At 37.6% G+C, this 26,265-nt stretch overlaps 4 protein-coding genes across 4 annotated transcripts in view; 1 reads left to right on the top strand and 3 right to left on the bottom strand.

Moving 5' to 3' along the window:
• The window catches only part of LOC128985972 (AP-2 complex subunit sigma), a 60,696-nt gene extending 56,117 nt beyond the window's left edge, over positions 1-4,579 (bottom strand). Inside the window, exon 1 of the mRNA XM_054405996.1 lies at positions 4,325-4,579. Coding sequence (XP_054261971.1) covers positions 4,325-4,327 — 3 coding nt within the window. The 5' untranslated portion in view covers positions 4,328-4,579. The remainder of the gene's footprint in view (positions 1-4,324) is intronic.
• Positions 4,580-6,134: 1,555 nt separating this feature from the next.
• On the top strand, positions 6,135-7,589 carry LOC128983971 (ATP-dependent DNA helicase pif1-like). Its single transcript, XM_054403253.1, has one exon. It carries the CDS (start codon positions 6,135-6,137, stop codon positions 7,587-7,589), a length of 1,455 nt encoding a protein of 484 aa, XP_054259228.1.
• Positions 7,590-22,563: 14,974 nt separating this feature from the next.
• Positions 22,564-23,286, bottom strand: LOC128983970 (uncharacterized protein K02A2.6-like). The gene has a single exon (XM_054403252.1). The coding sequence runs from the start codon at positions 23,284-23,286 to the stop codon at positions 22,564-22,566; it is 723 nt and encodes a 240-aa protein (XP_054259227.1).
• Positions 23,287-24,424: 1,138 nt separating this feature from the next.
• Positions 24,425-26,252, bottom strand: LOC128983969 (uncharacterized protein K02A2.6-like). The gene is made up of 2 exons (XM_054403250.1): positions 26,198-26,252; positions 24,425-25,425 (listed from the first exon to the last, which is right to left on the bottom strand). Exons 1-2 carry the CDS (start codon positions 26,250-26,252, stop codon positions 24,425-24,427), a joined length of 1,056 nt encoding a protein of 351 aa, XP_054259225.1.
• Between the last annotated feature and the right edge of the window lie 13 nt (positions 26,253-26,265).

Genomic DNA, 26,265 nt, shown 5'->3' with positions numbered 1-26,265 from the left:
CCACAACTTTATTTCAATATTTTGTCCCTATCCATCCCAAAAAGTAAAAGTTAAGACTTGAACATTCTCCAACTTACGGTAACTATGGTAACTTACTTCCCAATTTTATTGAAAACCACTTAGACAAAGTACGTAAAAATTTGTTTATGTTTGGCAAATGTAAATTAAGTAGTCTCTGTATTAATTATGTGCGAAATTGTAAACATATATCGACATCTGATGAAAATTCACTACGATGTAAGAGCAGCAGCAGCAGCCGACGCGACTGACGCTGGCAATGTTGTCTACAGCTGGAGCTGCCTACTTGATAAGCTGTTACGCAAGTTTCTGTGTTTAACTTATTCAATTATAGTACTGTATGACTTCTTTGGTAAAATATAATTCCAATAAAACTGGAACAAGTAAGTATTTAATGAAACATGAAAAAGTAACTTAAAACCATTGACGTATTTAAGTTTACATTTTGGATTGGCCTACCCTTAGTATTAAGATATTATTTACAAAAACATACAGAAAATACAAATACATACATATACAGAAATACAGCTACAGAAGTACAGTTACAGAAATATACACAGACAAATAGAAGAACAAATACAAATAGAAAATATAAAAATAAAACACGCACACACACACACAGATCTTAGAATGCTTTAAAATATTGTACAAATGTTAAAATACTCAAGCAAACACACACACTCTCTATCTCTTACAACTGAAATCTATAATGTCCACGCCGATCAAAAATTGGTTCACTTAAAATTGTGACAATTTCGTCGAGAGGAACCTCGTCGACGTCGTCATTCTCTGGCCAAACGAATGTCTCTCCTACTTGGGCAAGAAATTGTATATTGCCAGTCTTCTCCTCGCCGTTGACATCAAGTAGCTGGCCTATGTACCGCTTGGTGCCTTGATTGTTCAGGACTTTATATGGAACAATCACCCACTTCCCAACACTAAAGTCCTCGAAGCAGAGCTTCGGATTCACAGGCACCTTGTCGATGTTGAATGCACTTGGTGCCATTGATACATCCAATCCTAGATCTTCGGAGTCGGACGAAAGTGGGGAAACATCTTCCTTTTCAGTCTTTTTTCTAGGCCCACTGACCTTTTCTTTTTTAATTTTCATGGCCACTTTTTTCATTTCTTGTTTTTCTCTTCTTTTTTGTCTTCTTTCTTCCATTTCCTTTTCTTTTTTTTCTTTTTCAGCCACCAATGTCTTTCGGTACTCCTTCCATTTTATACATGTTATTACTGAAGGGACTTTTGCCGTTTTTGTCCTCCTTTTAATCCCAGATTCCTTTTTGGGCCCAGGCCAAAATACGCAGTCTTTGAAGGGCGACGGAATACTGCTTGTGTCCTCTTGGACAGCAGATGTAGATGGCTGGGCGTCTTCTTGAACAGATGTCGATGGCCGAGATGTAGGGGTAACTGCCCTGGCACATGTTACAGGTGGGGTCGATCCAATGTTGGCAGGGATTTGTTGAACAGGTTCGGACACCACGGTAACAGGGAGATCGAGTTCCAAACCCATTGATACATCCAATCCTAGATCTTCAAAAAGTCCCTCGTCCACAAATATTTCTTCCTCTAATTCAATATTTGATGAACAATCGATGAGGACGTTTGGCTCTTGTTGGATTGTTGTGGGCATCATTGGATCTGGATCATCTGGGTCGTCTGGGTCGTTGCAGACAACCTCTTCCATATCCATGCGGGTACTATTTACAAAATCAAGAGGTCGATGTTCCTCAACAGAGTTTGTAGTTTTGTTAGAATCACTACAATTACTTTGGTCAATGCTTGTTTTAAGGTCTTGCCGAATGCTCCTCCACACTTCATACAGCGATTCATCACGACGCTTTATAGGTCCACCATGTCTAAACGCCTTTAACCTGTCATGGCCTATTTTCTTCTCAAGATGAGCGAGGCAGATGTTTACTCTCTCGGTTTCTACATTAGACTGTTGTGTTAGGGGTTTTGGGTTTTGGGCCAAGTTACCTACAATTTTGGTCATGTCAATGTCATTGACATCTAACGTAACTAGACCGCATGTTTTAAAACCATTCTGAATGGTTTCTGGCTTGATTGTCCTTTCAATCACTGACTGCAGCATCGGAGGAAAGTCTTCTTTCTTTAGCTTTTGTGAGGAGTGGTCAAACCTCCATTGGGACACTGCTTTTTTCCACGCATTTTTCAGTGGGTGGAAAACCGCGACGTCTAGAGGCTGCAGCAGATGTGTAGCATTGGGCAAAAGGGCGACAAGTTCAATCTTCTTTGAGGTACAAAACTCACTAAGCTCAAGAGACAGATGTGATACGTGGCCATCCATGAACATTATCACAGGTCTCGGAATATTATTTGCAGTTAGGTAAGGTTCAAATGTGTTGGCCATGTATTCAAAAAAAGCTTCAGATGTCATCCAACCTGATTCACTCTTCCCCAAACCCCACCCATCTGGCACAGCCATCCCTACTTGCAAAGGGATTCTCTCGTAAGCGTATAGAATCATTGGTGGTGCTACCTCCCCATCTGCTCTCACAGTCATTAGAACTGTGACGTTTTCCTTGTCTGTGTTTCCAGATATGTTGTACACACTTCGGTCCCCTCTGGCTGCAATAACTTTCCCCGTTTTGGGACTTAAAAAGAACGCAGTTTCGTCGCAGTTAAAAACCTGACGAAGGTCTTGGAATATGTCCATCAAATCGTTTTCTTGGCAGTAGGTCTTCACTTCGGCACACCAAGAGGCCACACTTTCTTGAGTGATGGCAGCTCTGGAAGTTGTCAGAGTCTGGCACTCCCGGACTGCCAGATTCTTGTGGCGGCCCATAAACAATTCGTACCAACGTCTACCAGGCTTTTGATTGACAAATGGGTTCGGCTTTCCTGATTTGGCAAGCATGCGACCAGCACTGAATATAAGTTGCTCTTTAGTGACTGGAAAGCCTTTTGTTTTACAAGCCAGAACCCATTGGACCAAAACTTCCTCTTCGACGTCTGACAGAAGAGGTTTTCTCCCCAGCTTGCACTTCTCTTCATAGCGGCCGTTGATCTTGTCAAGAAGGGTCACTCGAGGAACACCGAAACGTTTGGCCGCCGACGAAGTTGTCTCCACACCACTTCTTACAGCCAGAATGGCATTTTGCATGTCCTCGTCTGCATATTGCTTCCTTTTTTTCGGGGGTGGCGTTTTCGCTGGAGGCATTCTAAAAAATAAAAATAAAACGTGATTAGAAAAAGGACAAAAACGACTAAGACCACAGCATATTAAAATGCTATACATGATTATAAATATGAAATACGATAGCAAAACATGTTTTTAAGTCAAGTGTCGGTATTTTTTTTCGTAAATTATTCATGAAAATAATACCGACAACGCCATGTCGGTATTTGGCAAAATGACGAAAACTTGCTCTGAATACCGACACCGGCCAAAAAATTACAAGAAACCGTTAAAAGCAAGATTTGAATTACACATTTAAAAACCTAAGTATCTAGATTCACATAAATATTAAAGTTAATACTAACACATATATGACAAATTACTTATTCGCTAAAGCAAATCCCAATGTTCGTAGTGAAAACCTGTAAGATTCTTACCTGAAATCACCGTAGTCGTGCACCGGCAGACGAAACTTGTCATAACGAACTCAGAAAAGGAGGGAACTCATATCTTCTTCTTCTTACTTGTAGAAAAAAACATCGCAAACGCATCTGGCTTACAATATAGCCGGTAGAGACGACAAGGACATTATGTTTTGTTATGAAATGTGGCTGTGTCGGTATTTAGTACATTGTCGGTATTTGGGGCACTTACCTTACCTTGTTTGTGATAATCATCTGGTACTTTGGTGTTATCCAAAGGCCAGCCTTAAAAAGCGCTGTGGTGGTTATGTTGGATTAACTTATCATAATGTGGTAAGATCACCAGAGACTAGATTTCTAGCTGAAAATAACAGTGCAAAAACTTTTCCACGCTCAGAAATATAAACAGAGTTACATCTGTTTTAAGTTTTATTTGCTTTTGTAAGTCTAATGTTCTAACGAGTCTACTATAATTGACGTTAGGGTAGAAGGGGGGAATTGGGTATTAGGGGTAATTGGGTATGAACTTTTTTGAATTTTTTAAAAAATTACATGCCTTATATTAGGAAGAATTAAAAAATATGTAGTGATAGCTAGGCCTAGTTATGTTTTATAAACCTCAAATTTATTTTAGGTTGTTATCTTGAAATTGAAACGAGTTTACCCTAACTTTAGTTTAGCATTATAAAATTATTATTGCCTAAAAGAGTTTTCTAAAAAACTATGTTGGCATACTCACCATTATACCGATGTTATAGCCTAGTTAGTTAGTAGGCCTAAATCAATTTCAAATTAGGCTATGTAGTCACTAAATTCCTCAATCAGTATGATATGCAAATAGTTGAACTAGTTGACGTTTTATCTGCTCAGAAGGGCACCTCCCATCAAATTCCGATTACTAACTTACTATTACTATAAAATAAATGAAGTATTTTATTTATTTAACAAACAATACACTACTTTGAGAATTGAGATTAAAGACGAGACGAAAGACGGTATTGGATTGAATGAGTCGGTTCGGTTTCGGTTCTCCGCCCGCTCTCCGCACGAAGCCGTCTCGCTCGGAACACCACCCTGTCGTCTGTGTCGTCTCGTCTATGTGTTATTGTGTTCACGGCGTGTTGGTTAGTCTATATTATTATCTCGTTTAAGTTAAAATGTTTGTATGTCCAAGTTAAAATTCTTGTATTTTACATTTCAGTTATTTCACGTTAGTTAAATCTTTCACTCAAATAAAAGTTTTTAAACTTGAGCACACACACACAGATACCCCAGATATATTCATTGATACCAGTACCCACAAACATATCCCATGCTTAGTAACTTTGTGACTGACAACTAAACAAAATAGGCCTGGCCTATCCTATATATAATACGAGTAAAGTTTGAATACTTGTCCACTCGATCTGGGAATCGGCCCTAACAAAATCGTTTATATTTACGGAATAACTAAGTTCTGTGCCAAAAATAAGTTCTAGACCAGTGGTATAGCCAGGAAAAATCTATTTTTGCCATAATATGAGTGCAAACTTTTGAAAATTTAACATGGGCCTTATGAGAAAACATTCCGCCATTGTTGTCATTTTGTTTACATTTTAAGACATAACATGACGTTCTGTACCCACGGGCACCTCAGCTTGCCCATGCTATTTGTAGCATATGTTTACACAGACCAAAAGGAAATAACAATGTGTGTATACAGAGCAAAGGAAATTAACATTCAGATTATACCATTGAGCATATTATACTATAACTGAAAAACCAATTTCTGTCAATGTCGAGTGCGGTAGTTAAATTAATGAGAGGATGGAATAATCTTTAATTAGCTTTAACTTATACACCTCCTTTTATATTTATTGGGTAGTAGATTTCTGCTAAATTTATTTCAACTTAACTATTATTTCACGTGCAATTTCACTACATTCCCTATTGTAATGAATCTTCTAATATAAGTCATGCAGTAAATGATCACAACACTCATGAAGGCTTACCGTATTATTGCCCATAAGCTGAATACTGAAGCTACTGAAGGTAATTCTTTCTCATAGTATCAATAACAATAACATACAATTACTTTTGATCAACTGATTCTATGGCTTAAATTTCAATTCTAACATTGGAAGCGCACTAGACTTAGGCTTCACATAAGTTCTAAAATATGAGAAACTAACCCATACTAATTATGTACAGAATTGAAAATGCTAACTTATTATTAAATTAAATATTTAGCATTTGTTACTGTGACTCATTAGTAGATTACTTGACCATAAACTTTATTAACATTGTGAAACGTTTATATTTTTTAATGTAATTTATGATAATTGTAAAATTAGAGTGTATAATTGTTCAAATTTTATTAAATATAAGTGTGAAGCAAAATAAAAATAAAAAATATGCAATGAATATTATAACAAATTAAAATAAGAGAAAGCATTAGACTAAAATAAATTATACTACATGTTTTAATACTTATGATTTTGTAAAAAGTGAACTCAAAATAATTATTTATTTCAGGCCGAAACTTCCAATTTTGGGTGGAAAACTATGGTATGGATGACATTCAGAATTTTCAAGACGAGGGAAATGAAGAAACCCACAATGTCAGCGAATTAGAAGCCATTGGTCGCAGACAATATAGCAATTTGAATAACGAACAAAAAGACTTTGTTGATGCTGTTATGGAAGCAATAGAAGACCCGATGAGTTGCATCCCCAAGTGTTTTTTCCTCGATGGACCAGGAGGTACAGGGAAGACATACGTGTACAATACCCTCTACCATCTAATTCTTGGAAAAAATCTTAATGTAAAATGCATGGCATATACCGGCATTGCATCAATCTTGCTACCTGAAGGACGTACTACCCATAGGACTTTTGGTCTAAAAGTTCCATTGACTAGCGATTCTAAATCATCAATTCAGCCAGGCACTCAGAAGGCCCAAGAACTGGCAGAAGTAGACGTATTTATGATGGACGAAGCACCAATGCTACCAAAATATGGCCTAAGTTGTATTGACGGACTCCTGCGAAGCTTAGGAAACAGAAACTTGCCTTTTGGAGGAAAAACTATGATCCTAGGAGGAGACTTCCGCCAATGCCTTCCAGTCCAGCCTAGAGCAAATCGATCTGAGCTGATCGACCTTTCTGTAAAACGTTGCAGTATTTGGAAGTTTTTCAAGCTCTTCTCTCTTCATCAAAACATGAGAGTCAATCTCGATGAAAGTGCATTTGCTGGATATCTCCTTCAACTTGGAAATGGAGATTTGCCCACCAACAATGACTGTGAAATAAATATTCCCGATGACATTATTTCAAATGGAAATATTGTTGAACAAATATATGGCGATTGCCTAGCCAACAGAGATTACAATGCTATGAGAGATAGAGCCATCCTTGCACCTTTAAATAGAGATGTTGATAATATCAATAACGAGATCATCCAAATTATCCCTGGACAAGAAACAATTTATAAAAGTTTTGATTCAGTAAAAGATGAACCTGATGGAGCTCTCAAATTCCCAACTGAGTTTTTAAACTCAATTGAAATATCAGATTTACCACCTCATGAACTCCGACTAAAAAACAACGTCGTTATAATGTTACTCAGAAACCTAGACGTGACGGAGGTTTTATGCAATGGCACAAGACTGATTGTCACGGAGTTGTGTCCGAACATTATTAAGGCTAAAATAATTACTGGCAGTCATTCTGGTCGAGATGTACACATTCCAAGAGTCACTCTTGATTCGAGCAAGTGTCAACTCGGATGTTCGCTGCAAAGACATCAGTTTCCAGTTCGACCAGCTTTTGCTATGACCATCCATAAGTCTCAAGGCCAAACCTTTCAGTCTGTTGGTGTTGTGTTAAACAACCCCGTATTCATGCATGGGATGCTCTATGTAGCTTTCTCCAGAGTACGAACAAGAAACTCTTTAAAAGTTGTTTTGCCATCTAGAGACAGAAAATTAACTAAAAACGTTGTTTGGATGGAAATATTCAGATGAACAATATTGAAAATGTTAGTTCATTTTGGTCTATGTAATTAATATTTAAATTTGTACCATAATAACTAGCTTACCTTACTTGAAATTATTTAGTTTGGATTAAATAGTTTGTTGACTTAATTGTCGATAATCTGAAGAATATAGTCAAATTAGAATCTAGAGCAGAGGTAAAATATGTAATTGTATTGTATCCTATTTTACCACAGTTGAATGCTTATCACCATTACATTTTTATAGTTTAAAATTGGTTTAAAACTGACTAATTTGAATTCTTATGTGTTTGTTATGTTATTTGTTTTAGTCTATAAAAAACAATCGTATAAACAATTTGTAGTTTTCATGTTTTTATAATAAATGCAGCCTCAGTCTGTAATATTAATTGTAACTACTGTGATATTTTTCTTCGTTTGTTTAAGAAAACTATTTGGAAAAGTGAATTGAGATGCTTACAGTTCTTGTGTGGAAATTCTTAGAACTTAAATTGCAATATTATAGCATGCCATGTTGTCTATACTCAACTACAATGTAGCCAAATTAGGATGTTTTTATTTTTTTGAAAAATAAATCACAATATTTTATTGTTTAAAGATGGAATAAATTACTATATTAATTTACATGAGAATCATCAATTTTGCTTAAAAAACAAAGTCAACTACAATATTACTATTATAACAGACTGATAAACAATTATGTTTTTGATAGATGACATTGAACAAATATTTCTCTCAGAGTAAATACTAATGATTTCCCGAGCAAAGCTCGGTCCCCAGGTACTACAAAATAAACAAAAGAACCCTCGGCCGTTTCGAGCCGCGCAGGTTTGAATGGTACGGCCCACCTACCTGCGCGAACCACGTGATCTTTTCGTTTCTGCGCAGGTTGTTTTGTTCGTGGTATATCTTATAAGATATTTCCTCATTTGAAATAGCCAAATTGTAATGATAATTTTGTCGTTCCAGTTTACAAGATGAAGGCGCATGTAAATACTGTATTCATTGTAAATAGATAATATAAATAGTTATGTAAATAAATGTACATATATTAATTTTGGATGATAAGAAATAGGTTTGAAGAACTTCATTAGTCAACATAAGGTATGTTACTATTTATAAAATGCTCATGGCTCTATATAAGCCTACCTCTAAATTTAATATGGCATTATAATACACTTTTCTTCCTATTTTCGTTATTTTACTTATTTTGTTATTTTTGTTGAATGGAAATAACAAGTAATAAGTTTATATTTAAGTTACGATATCAATTTAATTAATATTTATTTTCACTTATATAGGCTAGGTATTAGTAATTTTTAATAATTATTTTAGAAATAATTCAAAAATTAATTACACATTATTTAGACCTATTTAACATTAAACGGCTAGCCTACTTCGTTCATATCTATAATATTAAAACGAAACAGGGTTTTTTATTTCACGATTCTGAATCAACCACTTGACGGATTTTCATGATTTTTGTGTTGAAAGAAAGATAATTTTGAGAACTAGGGAATTTCAAAGCCATAATTTTAGTTTAGGGTTTCAGTTTTTTAGAAATTAAGTTTTAATTTTTAAAAAGTATAGCAGCCGACGCTAGCAATTTAAAGTATTTTCAATGCTGGTTTAATAACTGTCATTGAAATGTTTATGTTACGAGTTGTTTTTTTACAAAAATATTGTTCGTTGGTGTTTGCCTACATACTATTTCACTTTAAAATATAGGTAGTTTTCCCGTACCGTGAAGGATCTGCGTTATCAGGAAATGTGTTATTTTAAACTAAACATCTCAAACACTTGCGTTTAATCAAGTTTTGTCGTAAATGCAATCTGTGTAAGTATTTAGTTTATGCATTGCAAATTTCAACTCATATATGGGAAATATTTTTTCAGCAGTTTATCGCTTAATTGTTTAAGATATAAGTGGTTTACGTGTTGATACTTCTTTTTCTGTATGTTTGAATGTCAGTCATTCCTGTTAGATTAAAGATTAAACAAGAATCAAATTGTTAGTCTTTGTACATAGCCTACCTTGATAAGAATTTTTCAGTTTTTACTATTGTTTATTTTTATGACTTTTCCAATACAATGTGTTATTTGTTATTTTCGAATAAAGAACTTATGACTTATGTGAGTATGTCGGCATACTAAAATTTTGGTTGGTAATGAAAGCGTCAATCGGTGTGGTCTCTATAAAATTGTCAAATAAACTGCAGGGTGCAGCAGAAACCAAAGTCGACTGCGACTCATACCATACCAACTATCCCCGCAGTGCTGCGATGATTCAGAAACTTGGGCACTAACCAAAGAACCGAAAAACCTTAATGCTGGGTTAGATAATAAAGTGCAGAGAAAATATACAGTCCAGTTCAAGATAACGGCCCGGAGGTCGAAATAAAAAATAACAGAGAGCTATAAGAGATATGTGTTAACACCCAAATATAGGGATGCTTTCCAGAAGTAGGTAAAGGTTGGATGGACAGGCTGTGCATAACCATAGTTATGAACTGCATCCTCAGACTGGGATCTAAATTTTGAAGAGGCAGGTGATAGAAGAGAATCCTCATAAAAGTTTCAGTGGTCACGGGGGTAAGATAAGGTACGGTAAGTACATAAGTAGTACAGTATGCAATTGGAGGTAGCATGTAACTACTCTACTCAAAACCAGTGTGAATCGGTCGCAAATCTCACTTCAAGATTTTGAAAATCGACACAAATGCTGTTTTATGGTAAAATTATCGGATTTAAAATGCATATCGCCATATTTTAGGTCTATATTCGAATGGAATAAATAGGTGGTCACGTTACATTTGGTTATAAGGTGATATTCCCCATTAAAACTGCCAGAATGTGTGTCTATGCGTGTAAACTAGATGTTCTGAATTATTCCGTTTTAGTTGACAACTCGATTCCCGTACGTAGTACGGGCCACCAGCTCGTCTATATATTAATTTGAAACTGTTTTTCTTTGTGACAGCTAATTTGAGAGAACGGCTGGGTGTAGAAACTCGGTAGGGGTCTCTAAAGAAAGGTCTTGGTCTGTAGATGAGCCATCAAAAGAGAAACGTGGTAAATTCCCTTGGGGCTCTGCCCCAGTGGCCTTTAAATTCCCATCCCATGTTATTCTTGTGGAGGAAAAACGGGGTTTTGTCACAGCTAATTACAGAGAACGGCTGGACGTAGAAACTCGATAGGGGTCTCTAAAGAAAGGTCTTAGTCTGTAGATGAGTCATCAAAAGAGAAACAAGGTAAATTCCCTTGGGGATCTGCCCCAGAGGCCTTTGAAGTTCCCTCTTCAGATTTGTTGATTTCGTTTTTCAGATTTTGTTGCTCTTATACATCGACTTTTATGCATTTCGTAATACGCAAACTCCTCCTAGACGGCTAAATCAATCGTTTTCAAATTTTGTATGGTGATAAAGACCATATCGGTGAGTGCCAACATCTATATGGCGTTAAAAAAGTCTCTCAGGAATCCGCCCCACTGGGTCTCAAAGTTTCAATGTAATCCTTATGGAAGCAGTATTTGACACATAAACAAAGACATATGATCAGCTGTTGACTTTTGAATGCAGTAGATAAAGAAATAGCTTATAGCATTATTCCACAGATATTAGAACAGAAACGGTATGGATCATAAATTATAATCAAATGACGACACTAGCTTGAGGTCCATGACGTATGAAGTGGTGAAGGAAGTAGTAAAGGTGAGCAGTCTGGAGTGTGAAAACTGTTTATGACGATTAGATGAAGGTATCTGCATTCCTAAAATTCTATGGGAGGGGAGGAAAACAGGTCCGTGACGTAGGAAGTGGTGAAGGAAGTAGTAAAGGGGAGCAGTCTGGAGTTTGGAGACTGTTTATGACGATTAGATTAAGGTATCTGCATTCCTAAAATTCTATGGGAAGGGAGAAAAACAGGTCTGCTACGTAGGAAGTGGTGAAGGAAGTAGTCAAGACGAGCTGTCCGGAATGTGGGAACTGTTTATGACGATTAGATTTACGTATCTACAATCTTAAAATACTATGGGAAGAGAGGGAAACGGATCCGCGACGTAGTAAGTGGTGAAGGAAATAGTAAAGGCGAGCAGTCTGGAGTGTGGAAACTGTTTATGACGATTAGATTAAGGTATCTGCATTCCTAAAATTCTATGGGAAGGGAGGAAAACAGGTCCGTGACGTAGGAAGTGGTAAAGGAAGTAGTAAAAGCGAGCAGTCTGGAGTGTGGAAACTGTTTATGACGATTAGATTAAGGTATCTGCATTCCTAAAATTCTATGGGAAGGGAGGAAAACAGGTAAGCGACGTAGGAAAGTGATGAAGGAAGTAGTAAAGGCGAGCTGTCCGGAGTGTGGAAACTGTTTATGACGATTAGATTTACGTATCTACAATTTTAAAATGCTATGGGAAGAGAGGGAAACAGATCCGCGACGTAGGGAATGGTGAAGGAAGTAGTAAAGGCGAGCAGTCTGGAGTGTGGAAACTGTTTATGACGATTAGATTAAGGTATCTGCAATCCTAAAATTCTATGGGAAGGGAGGAAAACAGGTCTGCGACGTAGGAGGTGGTGAGGGAGGTATTCAAGGCGAGCTGTCCGGAGTGTGATAACTGTTTATGACGATTAGATTAAGGTACCTGTAATCCTAAAATGCTATTGGAAGGGAAGGAAACAGGTCCGCGACGTAGGAAGTCGTGAAGGAAGTAGTAAAGGCGAGCTGTTCGGGGTGTGGGATCTGTTTGTGACCATTAGATTAAGGTATTTGTAATCCTATGATGTTATGGGAACGGAGGGAAAAAGGTCCGAGACGTAGGAAGTGGTGAAGGAAGTAGTCAAGGCGAGCTTTCCGGACTGTGGGAACTGTTTGTGACCATTAGATTAAGGTATCTGCAATCCTACAATGCTATGGGAAGGGAGGAAAACAGGTCCGTGACGTAGGAAGTGGTGAAGGAAGTAGTAAAGGCAAGCAGACCGGACTGTGGAAACTGTTTTCGACGATTAGATTAAGGTATCTGCAATCCTAAAATGCTATGGGAAGGGAGGAAAACAGGCCCCCGACGTAGGAAGTGGTGAAGGAAGTAGTGAAGGCGAGCAGTCCGGACTGTGGGAACTGTTTGTGACCATTAGATTAAGGTATCTGCAATCGTACAATGCTATGGGAAGGGAGGAAAACAGGTCCGTGACGTAGGAAGTGGTGAAGGAAGTAGTAAAGGCAAGCAGTCCGGACTGTGGGAACTGTTTGTGACGATTATATTAAGGTATCTGCAATCCTAAAATGCCATGGGAAGGGAGGAAAACAGGACCCCGACGTAGGAAGTGGTAAAGGAAGTTGTCAAGGCGAGCTGTCTGGAGTGTGGGAACTGTTTATGACGTTCAGATTGAGGTATCTGCAATACTAAAATGCTATGGAAAGCGAGGGAAACAGGTCGTGACGTAGAAAGTGGTGAAGTAAGTAGTAAAATCGAGTACTTCGGAGTGTGGAAACTGTTTATGACGATTAGATTTAGGTATCTACAATCATAAAATGCTATGGGAAGAGAAGGAAACAGATCCGCGACGTAGGAAGGGGTGAAAGAAGTAGTAAGGTGAGCAGTGTGGAGTGTGGGAACTGGAAACTGTTTGTAGCAGTTTTAATGTATCTGCAATGCTGAAATGCTATGAGCAGGGATGGAAGCACGCCCACGACATATGAAATGGTGAAAGTAGTAGTAAAGGCAAGCAGTACGGATTTTTGGAATTTTTCGACAATTAGATTAACGTATCTGAAATACTAAAATGCTATGGAACGTGGTGAATACAGGTCCACGGAAGTAGTAAAGTATGAGCATCAGCATAGTGTGAGATCCGTCTTTGGCAGTTAGATTAATGTATCTTCAATGCTAAAATGCTATGAGAAGGGAAGGGAACAGGCCGCACGACGTAGGAAGTGGTGAAAGAAGTAGTAAAGGCTGGCAGTGCAGAGTGGGGGGACCGTTTGGGCAGTTAGATCAAATTAATCTGTAATACTTAAATGCTGTGAGAAAGGAAAGAAACAGGTCTATGATGTAGTAAATGGTGAAGAAAGTAGTAAGGCTTAGCAGTGCAGAATGTGGGAACTGTCTTTGGCAATTACATTAATGTATCTGCAATCCTAAAATGCTATGGGAAGAGAGGGAAACAGGTCCACGACGTAGGGTGTGGTGAAGGAAGTAGTAAAGGTGAGCAGTGTTGAGTTTGGGAATGGATTAATGTATCTGCAATGCTAATATGCTACGGGAAGAGACTGTAGACTGTTGTTAAAATGATTACGAAGCATGAATCGATACATATTTTCGATACATGCAATCGTTTAAATCGAAATTTACAACTGAGTTGACAACAGCTGATTTTTACTCCATAGAGGCCAAAAACGATTTCTACTCCCTAAATATTAAAAATGCTACTTTAGACCCGCAACGCATGCATTAAAAACTATTTTTTTACTGCAATATGATAAAAAACAATATAATATGAACCGTTGATGACTCCGCTCAATTTTGTGGATGCCTCTGCGAACGCCACCTAGTTTACATTACGACCATATGCATACATTTACACTACTTTTGAATGAAACAGCTGTTAATATTTAAATTGTGATTTACTAAATTTGTCAAAATAAAGTATTTGCAATGGTTTTTTCTGATTTTGAAATCCATTTTCTTCTGAATCGTGCCATGTTTTGCAATATAATGTTCTATTAACAAATCAGTGGAAATTCCTAACATCACAGTAACTCCTAAAATTATTTCTTGTGGAGTTAACTTATATCTATTGTATTTGTATGGGTTGGTTTCTGCATTTTTTACCACTTCTTGGAGATTGCACGTAGACGACATTCTTTGGCGTATTGCATCCGTAGTAGACGATACTTGGTTGGTGTAATTGTTAAAATTACAATGGAAAAAAGTGAGAAATACTGGACAATTTTGATATACTAAAAATAAAACTGAATTAACACTGCGCAACATTTCTTGAGCAATAATTGAAAGAGCCGATTTGCAAACAATGGAAACAGGGAAGTCATAGAACACAACCAAGTACAGTAGAAGAAATAGAAAAAAATGTTTTTTTTCCATTTATAATCGTTATTATAGACAACCGAATGCGGCTATGAGTGGGGAAAATTTGTCGAAAACACTAAAAAACAAGATCAGCTTTTGAAAAAAGATCAGATATTTACAAATAATTTTGATTATATCTAACTGCTGTGTACATCTTGAGTATTTCCATAATCTTTGAGTTGACTCTTATAAAGTCATCGGAAATTAAGGTAAATGCACCAGTAGCTGACAGTGCTCCAGAAGCTGACAGTTTGAGTTTCTTTACATTATAATGTGGTATCTTAAAAATATGTACACACTAGCTGTAACCCGCGGGCTTTGCCCCGTTTAACTTCTTAATTTTCAAGATGATCTCGTTTGCATGGCTCAATCACGTCCTGGTTGAAGTTCGTTCGCTACGCTCACTCACCTTTAGATTGGAGCTCGTTCGCTACGCTCACTCACCTTTAGGTTGGAGCTCGTTCGCTGCGCTCACTTTCCTTCAGGTTAGCTCGTTCGCTACGCTCACTCGCCTCCAGGTTGAAGTTCGTTCGCTACGCTCACTCACCTTTTGGTTGCAAATTAGCTGTTATCATAAATGTAAAAGAAATAATAGTGCTGCAACCTGTTGGTAATCCTTGTAACTTTAATGCTATTGAACATCATAGAACAGAACCAACTAGTTTAATTGAAACAGCTGTTAAGATTCATTAATTCCATTTCTCATAAGTTTAACATGGGAAACTCCAGAGCCACTGGGGCGGAGCCCGGAAGGATTTTTGGGATAAAAATATGCCTATATGTTAATCGGGAATATGAGCTATCATCATGCCGAATTTCAGCCCGATCCGACCAGTATTTTTTGCGTTCACTTGTCACAAACATACATCCATCCATACATCCATACATCTAAACTTTCACATTTATAATATTAGTAAGATGATTGCATTGTTAGAAGAACATATGATTATTCTTGATTTGTTTACAAACAAATCAGTGAAATTTAGCCCATACTCCCAGAATGGTGGTGGTTTGAAAGCGACCCTGTCTGTACACATCACATTTAGTCGATTCCCTTAATGATATTGTTAAGAAGGTAAGTTTGGTTTTTTGTCATTTCGCTAAATTTATCAAATAGTATTGATGATTAGGCTCATTATTTTTTATCAATTATACCTTTGTTGACATTTTCATGATAATATTGGGGTGCTAGTGGTTTTGGATTTAAAATTATATCAATGTCAGGCTTTGGTACACAAAAGCCATACAAGTTCCACTAGCTGACAGGGGATATTTGCTACTTGCAAGATGAGAGTACATAAAAGAACATGTTTTTAGCAGTCTAAACCCATTCTGCATTAACCTAATGAATAGTTAATGTTTAATTTTATGTGTTTGATTTCACACATTTTAATTTTTTTTATTAATAAGCCAAATTATCTTTAAAAATGTATATTTTTTATAATATATATAAAATATATTTTTTAATGTAAAAATTTTTATTTTAAAATATGTAAAATAAATTTTCTTAATAACGTTTTACATGATTTTACAATTTAATTATTAAGTTAGATTTTATACGTCTTATAAATTATAAAACTCCTAGGTTTAGCAGCTAGTACATATTTATAGTTCCAGTGTCAGCTACTGGGACAACTGACAGTCAGCTACTGGTACAAGCACTTTTTCACTGTCAGCCACTGGAACACGTACAAAGGTTGAATTAAGTTTAAAAATGTTATAAAATATATTTAAAAACCCCTTTTTGTATGACAAATTTGAAAACTACACTAAATTTAGAATCACATAAAATCCGTAATATCTCTTTAGTTCCTATTTATTCAAAAACCACGGATTATTAAGTGCGTATAGTTTCTTATACTGTCAGCTACTGGTGCGTTTACCTTAGTCAGTATTTATTAAAGGTGATTTTAAGCCGATTGAGCTTGACACTGTCATAGCAACAACAATAACAATATGCCGCGAACACAGCGTTTCCAGGCAGCTGAGGAGCTGACAGCAGTAGCGTTTGGACGGCGGCGCGGTGGTGGGGGAAGGTGCGGTGGCGGGTGGTGTTCCGAGCGAGACGGCTTCAGGCTCAGTAGTGGGAGTGGAGGCACGATTTTTATTTCAGCTGCAGTTTTTTAATACGGACAAAATGAGAGTTTAGAAATTAGAAATTAAAAAAAAATTATTGTAGGCCTAAAACTAAAAAAAATATATAGTTAATTTTTTAATTAAACTGTCATAACCTAACCTAACTAACCAAACTTGCTGATAATGACAAAATTGAATGAAGATTTACTAATAGAAAAATAATTCTGTTCATAAAATAAAACTATAAATGCCTCAAATTAAATTTTATATTTTTTAATTATAAAATTAAACTGTGATAACCTAACCAAACTTGCTGATAATGAAAAAATTGAATGAAGGTTTACTAATCGAAAAAAAGTTCTGTTCATAAAATAAAACTATAAATAGCTCAAATTCAATTTTATAAGGTTTTAATTATAAAATTTAACTGTTATAACCTAACAAAACTAACCAAACTTGCTGATAATGCAAGAATCTTAGACAAAAAGTTTGTGCCCACGACGGGTTTCGAACCTGGTACCATAAGTTTCGAAGCCCGGCACGCTATCCACTTGACCACCAAGGCAAATGGCTTCATTCCGTTTCATTGCGCTAATGGTGTTCTTTCAGCCAATAGAATGCTCTCATTTTGTTCTTATTAAAATAACTGCAGCTGAAATAACTAGGTGGCGTTCGCAGATGCATCCACAAAATTGAGCGGAGTCATCAAGGGTTCATATTATATTGTTTTTGTCATACTGCAGTAAAAACAGTCGTCATTGATGCATGCGTTCTGGGTCTAAAGTAGAATTTTTACTATTTAGGAAAGAAAATTCGTTTTTAGCCTCTATGGAGTAAAACTCAGCTGTTGTCAACTCAGTTGTAAATTTAGATTGTAAACGATTGAATACGTATCGAAATATGTAACGATTCGTGCTTCATAATCATTTTAACCAGTCTCTTCCCATAGCATTTTAGCACTGCAGATACATTAATCCATTCCCACACTCAACCCTGCCCATCTTTACTACTTCATTCACCACCCCTACGTCGTGGACCTGTTTCCCTCTCTTCCAGTCTCTTCCCATAGCATTTTAGGATTGCAGATACATTGTAATTGCCAAAGACAGTTTCCACACTCTGCACTGCAAGCCTTTACTACTTCCTTCACCATTTCCTACGTCATAGACCTGTTTCCTTCCCTTCCCATAGCATTTAAGTATTAGATACATTTATCTAACTGCCCAAACGGTTCCATCACTCTGCACTGCCAGCCGTTACTACTTCCTTCACCACTTCCTACGTCGTGGGGCCTGTTTCCTTCCCTTCTCATAGCATTTTAGGATTGAAGATACATTAATCTAACTGCCACAGACGGTTCTCACAATATGTCCATACTTCATCACTTCCTAATCCACTTCCTACATTGTGGACCTGTTTTCACTACTTTCCATAGCATTTTAGTATTTAGATACGTTAATCTAATTGTCACAAACATTGCCCACGATCCGCACTGCTAGCCTTTACTACTCTTTTCACCATTTTCTATGTCGTGGGCATGCTTCCATCCCTTCTCATAGCATTTCAGCATTGCAGATACATTAATCTAACTGCTACAAACTGTTTCCAGTTCCCAAACTCCACACTTCTCACCTTACTACTTCCTTCACCTCTTCCTACGTCACAGACCTGTTTCCCTCCTTCCCATAGAATTTTAAGATTGTAGATAACAAGATACCTTAATCTAATCGTCATAAACAGTTCCCACACTCCGGACAACTCGCCTTTACTACTTCCTTCACCACTTCCTACGTCACGGACCTGTTTACCTCCCTTCCCATAGCATTTTAGGATTGCAAATACCTTAATCTAATGGTCATAAACAGATCCCATACCCCGAACATCTCGCCTTTACTACTTCCTTCACCACTTCGTACATCGCGCGGACCTGTTTTCCTCCCTTTCCATAGCATTTTAGGATTGTAGATACCTTAATCTAATAGTCATAAACAGTTTCCACACTCCGGACAGCTTGCCTTGACTATTTCCTTCACCACTTCCTACGTCGCGGACCTGTTTTCCTCCCTTCCCATAGCATTTTAGGATTGCAAATACCTTAATCTAACGGTCATAACAGATCCCATACCCCAAACATCTCGCCTTTACTACTTCCTTCACCACATCCTACGTCGTAGACCTGTTTCCTCCCCTTCCAATAACATTTTAGGATTGCAGATACCTTAATCTAATTGTCATAAACAGTTCCCACACTACGGACAGCTCGCCTTGACTACTTCCTTCACCACTTCCTACGTCATACACCGTTTCCCTCCCTTCCCATAGAATTTTAGGAATGCAGATACCTACCTAAATCTAATCGTCTTAAACAGTTTCCACACTCCAGACTGCTCACCTTTACTACTTCCTTCACCACTTTCTACGTCACGGACCTCAAACTAGTGGAGTCGTTTGATTATATTTATGATCCATACCACCGTTTTATGTTCTAATGACTGTGGAATAATGCTATCAGCTATTTATTTATCTACTGCATTCAAAAGTCAACAGCTGATCATATGTCGTTTATGTGTGAAATACTGCTTCCATAAGGATTACATTGAAACTTTGAGACCCGGTGGGGCGGATTCCTGAGAGACTTTTTTTAACGCTATATGGATGTTGGCACTCACTGGTATGGTCTTTATCACCATGCAAAATTTGAAAACGATTGATTCAGCCGTCTAGGAGGAGTTTGCGTATTACGAAATGCATAATAGTCGACGTATAAGAGCTTCGCTCGCTTCGCTCGCTCCGCTCAAAAACTGTGCGGAGTGGAGTGGGGAGTGAAACAAACGAGACCTTCTCTGAAGGAAGGACCCCCCGCTACCGCCACGGCCACCGTTAATCTCCACGACCACTGAGCTAATCAGCTAAAAGCTAGCTCAGTGTGGGAACGCGCCAAGGAGCCACCACGTCAACCCGCCATCAAAAAGAAGAAGAAGTTTGAGGTGGCTCGTTGTCGGGGTGGCACGTTGACTCTAGCGTGCACGACAACCCGCCACCTCGGAAAAATGTGTGGTGGCGGGTTGTCGTGGTGGCACGTTGTCCTAGTGGCACAATTTTTATTTCAGCTGCAGTTATTTTAATAAGAACAAAATGAGAGCATTCTATTGGCTGAGGGAACGCCATTAGCGCAATGAAACGAAATGAGGCCATCGGCCACGGTGGTCTAGTGGATTGCGTGCCGGGCTTCGAAACTTATGGTACCAGGTTCGAAACCCATCGGGGGCATAAACTTTTTGTCCAAGATTTTTGCATTATCAGCAAGTTTGGTTAGTTTTGTTAGGTTATAACAGTTAAATTTTATAATTAAAACCTTATAAAATTGAATTTGAGCTATTTATAGTTTTATTTTATGAACAGAACTTTTTTTTCGATTAGTAAACCTTCATTCAATTTTTTTCATTATCAGCAAGTTTGGTTAGTTTGGTTAGGTTATCACAGTTTAATTTTATAATTAAAAAATATAAAATTTAATTTGAGGCATTTATAGTTTTATTTTATGAACAGAATTATTTTTTCTATTAGTAAACCTTCATTCAATTTTGTCATTATCAGCAAGTTTGGTTAGTTAGGTTAGGTTATGAAAGTTTAATTAAAAAATTAACTATATATTTTTTTAGTTTTAGGCCTACAATAATTTTTTTTAATTTCTAATTTTTAAACTCTCATTTTGTCCGTATTAAAAAACTGCAGCTGAAATAAAAATCGTGCGTCCTGGTGGTGCTTAGACATGTTCATACACGTCAACCAGCCACCTCTTTAGTGTGGTGGCGGGTTGACGTGGTGGCTGGTTGACGTCTACGTGCGAGGTGGCGGGTTGACGACACCGAACATTGAGCGTACACGACAACCCGCCACCTCATAAAATAGTGATGGCGGGTTGACGTGTTGGCACGTTGTCGCTTACATGCGAGGTGGCGGGTTGGCGAGAGTTAACATGGGGCGTACACGACAACCCACCATCTTTGTTGGCAAAAGCCGCTGTTGTCTGTGTATTATAAAATGCATCACTTTTTGCAGTTTACCTGGACTTGTGTTATCTAGTTTACTGTTAAGTTAACTAGACATTGTTATTGTGAATTCATTAATTTTCGAATCGTTTTCCTAAAAAGATCTGCCATAGAAATAAAGTACACGCGCATCCACGCAAGACAATTTTTCCTTTTAATCAACGGTTATTGTTTAAAAAAATTGTGTAAGATAAACTCACTACAAATTAACGACTTAGGGTCATTCTAGAATTAAAATAACAATATTTGTTATGTTTTCGCATATTTTTATTGAAGACAAAAACATGAAACTTTAATAATTTTGAAAAATAAGTTATTAGTGATTTTTTGTAGGTGTATACCTGGTATAATACCCATACTTATTTTCTTTTTCAGCATTATGACAATGAATTACGAAATAAGTTACCTAACAACTTCATCAATTAATTGTAATTCACGTGTGTATGGCCTAAACAAAAATTATGAAAATGTATTGTTCGGTTATAATTTATCTTAAAACCGTATTGTGGTGAAAATAATAATACATTCAACCAAGAACATAAAACAAAATATACATCGTTGATACAGAGTACAACAGACTAAAATGTACTTTGTGTGGACTAGCGCACACCTGTTTTTCTATTTAGAAGAATTTGAGAAAGGATACAGAACTAGACTCAACCCAACCGGTAACGTACTTTGACCTCTTGAGTCAAGGGTATTGCCCAGAGAAGTTCATACCAGACAGATATATTCCAAAAATCTCATTAGGAGATATCTTAAACCAAGATTTCTATTGAATTTATCATGCTCTGCTTGAAATTCCATTTCATGATACAGGAAATACCGTACCGTTACTTTGGTATTATTCGGAGGCCACTTGTTTTCTAGAGGGATTTTTTTACCTATGACAAAAAAAAACACATAATTAGAAAGAACATACTTTAATTAACTTACTGTCCAATTATGAAATGATTGCAATATTGCAATTAGTGGTTTTTGAGTTCTGCCTCCCAGAAGGCAAGATTGAGTTGAATGCGTCACCGCCCCTAGCTGCCACACGAACTCCGCCGAGTAGATACTGAGTAAATACTGCGCGCTGTAGCGGTTATGTTAGGTTGGGTTTTAAAATGACTCTTATTAATTACAAAATAACTAATAAATGCACGCATATTAACTCAACATAAAATCTAATTCATGAATGTTTACAAAACAAAAACAATAGAAAAACATACGATAGTAAAAATTGATATTAATGGAATATTGTACAGTCTTAAAGAAGTTACAACAATCTCCCCCACTATTTTGAACTGGCAATGGAATTATGAGTGAATAAAGTCCTTGTATCGGCACGGCATTTGCCTTTGTCGCCTAGATCTATCTTGACTAACAGAAACTTCGGTATTGTTTGTTTCTGTTTCCTGAACTACTGGAACCTCTGCATTGTTTGCTTTGGGAGTTGGAGGTCTTTCGGAAATTGACGGTCCTTCGGAAGTTGATGGTCTTACGGGGGTTGATGGTCTTTCAGGAGTTGATGGTCTTAAGGGAGTTGATGGTCTTTCATGAATTGACAGTCTTTTAGGATTAGAACGAGTAACAGCCTTAGGATTTTCTTTTGTGCTGTGTTTAGAAGCCCGTGGAACATCAAATATGTGGATTGGTCCCGCAGTAACAATTTTTGGTTTTGGTATCAAAGTAGACCGCAATTGATCAATGTGTCGTTTTACAAGTCGGCCTGACTTGTCAAGGGAAACTAGATAGTGTCGAGTTCCCAACTTTTTATTTACTTCTCCAAACTGCTAAACGTTCTTGTTGTTCATGAAGAGACGAATCTGAACTCTCTCCCCCTCGTTGAATGAACGTGCAGAAGGAGCATTTCTAGTTGAAGCTTTTTGTACGTTGGGAAAATTGGCATCCATTCGTATTCTTAACTTCCTGTGGAGGTAAAGTTCAGCCGGTGATTTGCCACTTGCTAGAGGAGTTGCCCGGTACCCCAGTAAGATCTTATGGACCTTTATTGCCATTGGTATGTTTTCCGAAGCTGTGGACTTCAGGCGATTCTTCAATGTTTGAACAGAGCGTTCTGCTAAGCCGTTTGTGGCTAGATGTCCTGGAGATATGAATTTCTGGAAAATGCCATGCAATTTGCAATAAGCTTGGAATGTATCACTTTGAAAAATTGAGGCGTTGTCAGATACCATAACATTCGGGTAGCCGTGTGTAGCAAAAATCTGTTCAAGCAGATGTATGGTATTGGAGCTGGATGGTGCATCCTTGATTACTTTTATCTCCGCCCATTTTGATCTAGCATCAATACACACGAGGAAGTTGAAGCCTTGAAACGGTCCTGCGTAGTCAATGTTTATTCTTTCCCAGTTCTCTTTTGGGATTTCCCATGGGTGATTGGGAGCTTTGGGTGGATTTGACCGTGTTAGTGCACAATTTTCACATCCTTTCATAAGATGCTCAATGTCCTTGTCAATATTTGGCCAGTAAACATAGCGCCGTGCTAGCCGTTTCATTTTTGTGATTCCAAGATGACTTTCGTGAAGTTCATTTAGAATCTTGTTTCTAAGTAGTGATGGAATGTAAACTCTTTCTCCCCGGAAAATAATGTTTTCGACCAACGTAAAATCAGTATCAGTTGAATTTGTGAGTAGGTCTTTCAAAATCTTAGAGAAAACTGGATCTTTGGCTGTCTCGTTCTTAATGATTTCAGCTGTGATTTCATGGCTTGAAATTTGAAAAATAACTTGGCTGCAGATTTGGTGTACCTCTTTTCCGATTTTCTTGTCTTTAGTAGAGTGAGTCTGTGTAAGAGGAGCTCTCGAAAGACAATCCACGTTTTTATTTTCCATGCCCTTTTTGAACACCAACTTGTAATTGAAACCTGACTGATATGATGCAAATCTGAGTAAACGAGCTGAAGTCATTTGTGGTAGAGCCTTGTCATGCCTGAAGATCCTAGATATGGACTGATTATCTGTTACAAGTTGAAATTGAGTCCCAAATAAGTAATAATAGAAGTGGGAGACACCAAAAACTATGGCCAATGCTTCCCGGTCCAGTTGACTATAGTTACATTCGGCATCAGTGAGTGAACGTGAGGCGTAAGCAATTGGTCTTTCAGTACCATCTATTAAGTAGCTAAGAACTGCAGCTAGTCCAGTAGGTGAAGCGTCTATGGTGGAGGACTAAAGGTAGTTTTGGATCGAAAGGTACGAGTATCCTGTTACTGCAGAGCTCAGTTTTGATTCGTTGAAAAGCCTTTTCACATTCTGGTGTCCATTCCCATTTCTTATTTTTGCGTAACAAACGTCGCAAAGGAAAAGTAACAGTTGAAGCATCTGGAAAGAAACGAGAGTAGTAAGAAACAATTCCTAAGAATCGTCGTAATTCTTCAACTTTTGATGGACGTGACATTTCTTTAACAGCTTGAACTTTGGTAGGAGATTTCTTTATTTTGTTTAACTCCACCACTCGTCCTAGATATTCTATTTGTTCTTGAAAAAATGAACACTTCTGTTTGTTTATGTGTAAGTCAAAATCTGAGAGTCGTTGAAGACAGGCCTGTAGATTTCTTTTGCACTCATCCATTGTTGAGCAATGGCAAATTATGTCATCAAAGTAGGCCTCGGTTTTAGGCAATCCCTTCAAAATTTATGCAAGAATTCGGTTGAATTCAGAAGGTGCTGTCTTTATTCCGAAACTTAGACGATTGACACGATATGTTCCACGGTGTGTTGACATTGTCTGGATAATACTGGACTCTTCGTCGACCTTGAGGTGCAGATAAGCTTTGTACAGATCAAGTTTGCAAAAGTAACGAGATCCTCTCAAACTGTCGAGTACATCGTCAATTTTTCGAATAGGATGGTTTGCCTGGACTATTCGTTCATTCACACATTTGTAGTCGACACAGAGACGAACACTTCCATCTGCCGTAGGTATCACGATTAGTGGTGACCCCCAATCACTTGACGTAACAGGCGAAATGATTCCTTCATTTTCAAGTAAATCTAGTTCCTTGTTGACCTGATCAATAAGAGCATGAGGTACGTTCCGTTCACGATTGAAAATAGGCTTTGCTCCTGATCGAAGATGTAATGATACTGTAAAGTTTGGAAAGCATCCAATTTTTGGCTCGAAAATTGGCGCAAATTTTTCAAACAGTTCCTCAATTGAATTTACAGGTTGTAATTGAAGGGTAGTAGCTGGTCGGTTCATTTCAGCGTCAATTTCACACAGTTCAATACCCAGTCCTCGGATCCATTGGCGCCCTAGAAGTGCATCATGACCTGAAGGGACGATGTGAAGGTCACCTTTGAACTGTTTACCCTTGTATGATACAGAAACTGATACCTTTCCCTCTGGTTTGATTATGTATCCAGAGTAAGAACGGAAGGCTAGCCTTGATGGTTCTACAGGTACGTTCAGATGTAGACGTTCAAAGTCATTCTTCGCAAGGAGAGAAAATTTAGCCCCACTGTCAACTTCAAAACATTGTAATCTTCCATTTATAGTGACAGAAACAATGTACTTGTCTGAATCACATTCAACTTCAAATAAATCTACGACATCAAAGTTCTGGTAGATCGAATCAATTTTGTGCACTCCGTAATCAGAGGAGTCGTCACTAGAATAATCATCATCATTTGATCCTGAATTTAGGTTGTTGGTTGAATTTAACTTTGATGTTGATTTCTTAGTTCTTGACAATAGTTATGCAGACCGCAGAGACATGTCCTCGTTTTAAACACTCCCCACATTGGAGTTTATACTTGTGTCTGTTACAATTTGCAGCAATGTGTTTGTTATACTTCCACGTCTAAGACAGAGGCCTTCTATTCCGAGGGCATTGAAGTCAGGTCTTTTGTTATTTGAACGTTGTTTCCAGTTGAGAGATGTCTTGTTGGATGAGCGATTGTTAGAGAACTGGTGGGATCGTCTGGAAGACCTTGTAATTTTTTCTGCACTCCAGCCGAATCCATATTAAAGTTGTTAGAACATGCATGTTGGTGAAATTCTTTGCTTTCAACCTTTGATGCTTCAAGAGCAATAGCTTTCTCTAGAATGTCATCAAACTTTGTGTAAACGGATTGTAAAAGGTGTTCCCTAGGCCAATTGTCCTTCAATCCTCGTATGAACTGTGCCCGCAAGAAAACATCAGCAATTGACACAGATGTTCCACATTCATCGTTGGAGCATTCAACTGCAAATTCACATTCTTGAAGATCACGTCTGAGGTCAGCCACAAACTCCGAAATTGACTGGTTTTCTTTTTGAAAGATATGAAATAATGTTGAGCAACAACAACACTTTTCTTTGGAGTCAACAGTTTCTTGAAGTCATTCAACAGAGTTTCATAATCTAATGATTTGAGTGGCTTGTCTGGGCCCAAAAATGCAGATAGGTTGTTATAATGTTCACTACCTATAGAATTACACAAGAGCTGAGCAATTTTCTTCTTATCAGTCAAACCTTTCATTGTATAATAGTTT

The sequence above is a fragment of the Macrosteles quadrilineatus genome, unplaced genomic scaffold, assembly GCF_028750875.1.
Source record: "Macrosteles quadrilineatus isolate MER2022 unplaced genomic scaffold, UCM_ALF_1.0 Scaffold_2__2_contigs__length_208266976, whole genome shotgun sequence".
In the NCBI taxonomy this organism is placed as follows: Eukaryota; Metazoa; Arthropoda; class Insecta; order Hemiptera; family Cicadellidae; genus Macrosteles; species Macrosteles quadrilineatus.
The sequence above is the reverse complement of the archived record's forward strand: the minus strand, read 5'-3'. Positions and strand labels throughout refer to the sequence as shown.

What these genes read in the sequence shown, in the direction of transcription:
- LOC128983971 (XM_054403253.1), top strand. Translation starts at nt 6,135, where the DNA reads ATGGATGACATTCAGAATTTTCAAGACGAGGGAAATGAAGAAACCCAC.
- LOC128983970 (XM_054403252.1), bottom strand. Translation starts at nt 23,286, where the DNA reads ATGAAACGGCTAGCACGGCGCTATGTTTACTGGCCAAATATTGACAAG.
- LOC128983969 (XM_054403250.1), bottom strand. Translation starts at nt 26,252, where the DNA reads ATGAAAGGTTTGACTGATAAGAAGAAAATTGCTCAGCTCTTGTGTAAT. An exon ending in GCTCTTGTGTAATTCTATAG is followed by an intron (nt 25,426 to 26,197) that starts GTAGTGAACATT and finishes ACCTAAATTCAG; the next exon opens with GATCAAATGATGATGATTAT.